This window comes from Grammomys surdaster, unplaced genomic scaffold, assembly GCF_004785775.1.
Source record: "Grammomys surdaster isolate TR1022 unplaced genomic scaffold, NIH_TR_1.0 129, whole genome shotgun sequence".
Lineage (NCBI taxonomy): Eukaryota > Metazoa > Chordata > Mammalia > Rodentia > Muridae > Grammomys > Grammomys surdaster.
In genome coordinates, this window is record NW_021604587.1 from 8,389,576 (window position 1) to 8,396,313 (window position 6,738).

The 6,738-nt window shown below is 40.1% G+C and overlaps 1 protein-coding gene across 1 annotated transcript in view; it reads left to right on the top strand.

The window, feature by feature from the left end:
* Positions 1-6,738, top strand: part of Sel1l2 (SEL1L2 adaptor subunit of ERAD E3 ligase) — a 131,027-nt gene that overhangs the window by 48,927 nt on the left and 75,362 nt on the right. The window contains exon 3 of the mRNA XM_028755044.1: positions 5,985-6,150. Coding sequence (XP_028610877.1) covers positions 5,985-6,150 — 166 coding nt within the window. The remainder of the gene's footprint in view (positions 1-5,984; positions 6,151-6,738) is intronic.

The following is a 6,738-nucleotide window of genomic DNA, read 5'->3' on the forward strand; positions in this document are numbered from 1 at the left end:
AGAGAGAGAGAGAGAGAGAGAGAGAGAGAGAGAGAGAGAGAGAGAGACTTGTTTAATAATGAAAGGTTATTTCTTCTCTATTGGGGAGTAGGTATTTTTTTAACACCAGTACTTACTCCATCTAACATATCTGCCTTGCTAAAATAAAACCCTTAGTCATGCTGGGAAATATTACCCGAGATCATTTTCTAGTCCTAATTGAAAATAGTCTAGAAAAATGAAGAAGACTAAGACGATTAGTAAAAGCCCCTTTGCATCAAATTAAGTAACTCAAAGATTAAATCTTACTTTAACAGAGGGAAGCAGCTAAAATAGATTATAATGTTCAAATTTACCCGTCTCCTCTTTTTGTCAAACACATGCTGTATACATTTATTTAAGACTTAGAGAAACCGTGATCTGATACAGTTTCAATTCTTGATTGAAAGCCCTAACAGAAACAGCATCTGCTCTCTGTGATTCTGGCTCTGTGTGCGCGTATCTTTACTGTTTGATGAGTGACAGTCATTTCCATGTTACTCTATTTATGTGCTTTGATTTCACTTTCATTCGCTTTGAACATTCTCCCACTGTTACTCAGAGTATGGAGCTCTGAACATTTAGTAGGCAACAGAATTAGGAGAGAAGTAAGGCTATATTCATGGTCATACACTCAGGCCCCAAGCCTGATTTGTTGCTATTTTAACATTCCTAATTGAAAACAATCTTATAGAAAATACAAAATACCTTAGAATAAAAGCAATGTTCCTCTTGGTATCAAAACACTTCATAGTAAATGTTAATTATGTGGAGATATCTCTCTTTTTCTCGTGTTCGTGGGGGGCAGGGGGTGCGGAAAGGACAACCTGAGAGATGTGTTCTCTTCCCACCATGAGATGTGAGATCTAGGGATTGAACTCAGGTCCCAGGCTCAGAGGCAAGTGGCTGTCTATACTGAGCAATACTGCCAGCTGGAATACTGGAATACTTCATAGAATGTGCTGGAATACCTGATCTTCAGCTGAGAATCAAGTGAAGCTACAGACTCCAGAGTAGGAGACACCCCTCCGAGGCCCCAGATTTCCCTGCCTTTATTTCCTGCCTCCATATGATAATCTCATGATGCCAAAGCACGCAGGAATCGCCTTAAAGTTCATGTTCTCACTTCCCAGTACCAAGACAACAACACTTCCTAGTCCTTTACATTTTAATTGACTAGAAAGTGGCTGAAAGCGCTATGGATTGTGTTCAGATCTGACCTAATACAAAAAACAGGGGTGGGGGGGTAAATGCAATGAACAAAACCTTTTGTGCATCCCTTCTGCTCCATCCCTTTTTGTCTGATGGATATTTGTGGAGCTTAGGTAAACCCTGAGGTCCACATCTTTAAGTTGACAGACCACCTGTGTACCTGGGTCCCTCAATTATTGCATGCAGTAAAATTCTCATTGACCTAAGCATAATCTTGTTGATTTTGACATGTTAAATATTGTAATTTAATTTATTCATGTCCAATATTTGAAACCTACAAAAAAAAACCAACCTCAAACCCTCAGCTCTTACTTATATGAAGTTCAAATTTAACTGATTACATCTATTTACTAAATCTATCTACCCTACAAGGAAAAAAAAACCCTTCAGAATCCTTACCTGTCCTCATAGAAACTTGTACACTGATTGTAACACTGTCATGCACTATTCATAAATCCCGCAGGTGAGAACAACCCAGAATCTATCATTGGATGAATGGGAAACATATAATGTGGTTTATCTGTTGTGATGGTTCATATTATCTACCACTTTCACAGGATCTACAGTCATCCAGTAGACAAGCCCTGGGCTCATCTGTGAGGGATGTGGTTAGCCTCTCAACAGGTTGTAGGGATATTTCCTGATGAGATGAATATGGAGTTGAGGAGGCTGAGACTGTGGCGGTTAGGATGAGACTATCCCACATAGGCTCTGACTTGTTCCAGCCACCATGCCTGCTGCTTGCTCCACCGTGACAGATTTTTATCTCTCTGGAACAGTAAGCCCAAATAAATCCTTCCTTCAGTAATTTCCTTGGTCATGGTGTTTTATCACAGCAATAGAAAAATAACTACTACAAGGACTCACACTACCCATGTAAGCACCATCCTGTAAGCTGGGTCCCCAGACTGAACAAAAAAGAAAAAAATTAACTGAGCCCAACCATTCATGTTTCCTGACTGAGGATGCAATGTGTGACCAGCTGTCTACCCAAGATCCTGACACCATAACTTTCCTGCCATAATGAGCTACACCCTGGAGTATAAGCCAAAATAAACCTTCCCTTCCTTTCTTCCTTAAATCCAAGTATTTTCTATCACAGCTATAGAAAATTTGATATATCCATATGTGGTTTATTATTTGACCATAAAAAGGAATGAAATGCTGGTGTAAGCTACAATAAAGATTAATTTTGAAAAGAATCATCCTACAAGGAAACAGCTAGTCGTACAAGAAAGCAAAAATGTCATTATATGACAATGTGCATATGAAAAATCAAAATGTGGAAACTACAGGGACAGAACACAGATTAGTAGTGAGGATTAACAGTAGGAAAAATTTGAAAATAAGATGGGTGACAGCTGAAGAATTTGTGGTTTCCTCTTGAGTTGATAAAATGTTCTAAAACTGACTGTTGCACATGTTTTGTGAATATTTTTAAAAAATGAATTGAACACATTAAGTGGTGTTTTGGCAATTTGGCTCTAGCTTTATAGTTAAGAGGAGAAGGAGATTACTGGGACAATTGATGCTGATTAACTGGAGCTAAGAAATTAGTGGTGATTAAGACAAGAGCAACATCACTGAGGTGAAATCTTCTGGGAACTATTTTCTGAGAGCACAAAGAGTGTGTTACAGAGATAGATAAGGTTGTACCTCGTGCTACAGCTGTACTTGGTAATGGGTAAGAGTCACCCAGGTGGTACTGGTTTTGAATCATGAAGGTGTCATGAAGAACAGCTGAGGCTTGGCACTGTGAGAGGCCATGGAAAGCCATTGATGAAGGTACAGCCCCAGTTGCAGTTGACATCCCAGGACTGAAGGATCATGCAAAGAAGCCGAGGCTTGGCATCATGAAGAGTGCCTGTAAGAGGACATTGGTGAAGCCTAGTTGCAGGTGAAGACCCCAGTGTATTGGAGATGCCAATATCATAGAATGATCACCAAGAACAGCAAAGCGGAGTCAACCAGAGCCTAGAGTGCTACAGTGGGCAGAGCTAGAGAAGTGACGTCAGCCCTTTGGAGGCGCCTAGAAGATCATGTATGGATCTCAGACATTAGAACAGGAAGCTGTAGTGGTGAAGTTTCCTTGGAGACCCAAAGATGTTCAAGATGCCAGAGCCATGGGATACCTGCTGAGGAAAGCTGCTAAGAAGGAATGAACCAGCCTATGAGAAAGAAGTTTGTTGCAGTCAACAAAGATGAAAAAGGAGTTGAAGATCTGAAGACTGCTTTGACATCAGACATGGAGATGCAGAGTTTGGAGTTTGCCCAGCTGGTCTTCTGTCTTGCTTTGAAGATTACAGTTAAGTGATTGGATGAATCTCAGACAAGACTTTGAACTTTGAACTTTTACAAACATTAGGGACTTTTGAAGTTGGACTAAATGCATTTTTCATTATGCTATGTTTAGGTATGGCCCCCACAGAATCATGCATTTGAATAAGCCTATAGGGGCCAGGGAGTGGAATGTGATGGTTTGTATATACTTGGCCCAGGAAGTGGCACTATTTGGAGGTATAGCCTTGTTGGAGGGAATGCTTCATTATGGGTGTGGGCTTTAAGACCCTCATCCTAGCTGTGTTCAGATGAAGTAGAGCTCTCAGATCCTCCTACACCATGCCTGCCTGGACACTGCCATGTTCCACTTTGATGATAATAGACTGAACTTCTGAACCTGTAAGCCAACCCCAATTAAATGTTGTCCTAATAAGAGTTGTCTTGGTCATGGTGTCTGTTAACAGCAGTAAAACCCTAATTAAGACAAGTGGTTAAATTATTTATACATTGTGTTGGTTTGAGGACAAGGTCTCTCTCACATAGCCTAGCCTTGCCTCAAACTCACTGTGTAGTGAGAGATGACCTTGAACTTTGTATTCTCCTACTGGGATTTTAGGTATACACCATGAAGCCCCAGTTCATGTGGAGCTGTTGATCAAGCCTAAGGCTTTGAGAACACTAGGCAAGCACTCTACCAACTGAGCTACATCCCCAGCCTAACCAAGCTCTCTTTTCAAAAACCTTTTGTGCCCAGACATGCTGTCCGCCTCTGAGCAACAATAAAATATCCAAGATGAAGAAGAGTTCATTTTCTGGATTAAGTCTCCATGATGGACTTCTATAGACCATGCTGCCAGAGGCTCTGGTAAAGTTCATTATCTGTGCTGCCACTGGAAGCCATGGAGATGTCAGCAATCAGTGCTGCCACATGGGACCAGGTTGATATTCATGAACCAAGCTTCTGCCAGCTAGTATGGGCAAGGAAGCTTCTTTTGCAGTGGTATCAATGACTGTAGAATCATAACTGAGAATGAGAGATATTGAAGGCTATGCCAATCTCTCCAACCCACCACCCCGCACCCCACACCCTCCAAAGAAAGGCAGGTGGGTGGGTGGGAGGGAGGGGGGGGGGGGGGGGGGGAGGGAGGAAGGAAGGAAGGAAGGAAGGAAGGAAGGAAGGAAGGAAGGAAGGAAGGAAGGAAGGATAAAGGGAGAGGAGAAGGAGAAACACAGGCAGGCAGACAGATGGACAGATGGACAGACAGACAGGAAACTGTTGAAAACAGAGTCCTGAAAACCTGTGATAAATATGCTGAAGTGTAGCTCATGGTTGATGGCTCCCTGCAAGGACTGGTGATAGGGGGTGGGGACTCCGTTTTTTTTGTTGTTGTTTTTTTTTGTTTTTGTTTTTTAAGAGGCTGGCCACTGGGAGTTTGACCATACTCCAATGAGTATATGGGCAACACAAATTGGACTTAGTGGGGGTTTTGTGGTTGTTGTTTTGGGAGATTTTTGCCTGGGGTTGAGGGGGTGAGGGGTCTGGGGGTGAAAGGGAGTAAGGAGGCTGAGGAGTGGAAGGAGGTGGGGGCAGGGGAGTGGGAGTGGTGGGCAGGAGAGTAAGGGGAAGAAACGGTGGAGGGGGTGGCCCTGGGAAGAATGGGAAGCCAAGTGTGATGAGAGTACATTGTACAAAATTCCCAAAAAGTTAATACAGATGTTATATGGGGGCGGGGAGGAGCTTTTGCATGGAGACTTGCCTTTGCATGTCCTGGGGTTAAGCGGTTCAGAAAGCAAGAGCTTAAACTTCAGTAACAGAGAAAAAAATCAATAGTAACTTGACCCTTTGTAGAAGTACTAATTGACAAAAAGATTTATAACTTTCTCAGATTGCTTGTTCTGAAAAGTATATTAATAGTTTTTCTTCATAAGCCTTTTAAATTCTTTTTAAATCTTTATTATTTTGTACAATTCAAAACAAACTGCACATACACACACTTAAAAACTTAAAGCTTTAATTCAAGTAGGTTTATTAAGTAATTTCTAGAAAATGTGCCAAGGAAAGCTCTCTTTTGCATTTTTAAAGGTTGTGACAGTTTCTTATATATTTGTTGTAATATGTGAGGTAGAATCTTCTCCACTCATTTAAGCTCACATAATTGATATCACCATGACAACTTAGCAGGGGAAGAGTAAATTGGTTAAATTCTCCTTCTATTTTATTTATAACATTTAGTGCTTAGCGTTTGGCTCCATAGTTCAGATAATAATGTAGCAGATTTGAAAGGGTTTCTTTCATACACCATAGTTTCTTTAAGTGCAGTAAGCCATACGTCATTTTGATGTTAAAAAAGCAAGAGGTGGGGTACTTGCACTAAACTTGTATTTGTTTTAGAAATGGGAAAAATTTCAACCTTCCTGTTTCCTGTTTAAAAGTCATGCATGAGTGAAATGAACCGAATTTTTTTTCTTCGTAGGTATCAGTGAGCAAAGTCAAGCAATTTTTATCGAATCTACTGGAACAAGTAAATGCAAATGAAATAACCAATAAAAGAGAAAATCCCTTAGAAAAAAAGAAGCATCAACATAAGTTAAAAAAAGAAATTCAAAATAAGAATCTCCTGAAGAGAAATCAAAACTACTGTGAGTAAACCATTCTTGCACCTGACACTCTGAAATGACTGACTAACCACAAATGACGTTTTAGGGCTGCTTCTGAGAAAGCACAGGGTGTGGTTATAAATATTTATACACACAACAGTGTCATGTTTTGTAGGCTCCTGCTCTGGGCCTTAACCCAGATTTCAGGATAATGATAACAGGTAATTATGTCTCATGGGAGAAAAATCTCCAAAATTATATGAGTCCTTATCAGTTACTCTTCTAACAGAAACCCTCTTACGCTAAAGGAAATCAAAATTAAAATAACGCCTGTTTTGCTCTATGCTGGTAACCTAAGTCTTCCTAACAAAAGCACACATGCTTCATAGTTAGACTTCTTAACATAAAAGAAGATTCTAGAAAAATGTGATCTCCATAGAGTTTGTGTGCAGAATTTACGTGGTACTCAATCATTTTTAAATTTTTACTCTTTGGCCATGTCATATACATATGTGTGTGTATGTATTTATATGTATATATGTGTATATATATGTATATCTATATTTTGTGTGTGTATGTATTTATATGTATATATGTGTATATATATGTATATCTATATTTTGTGTGTGT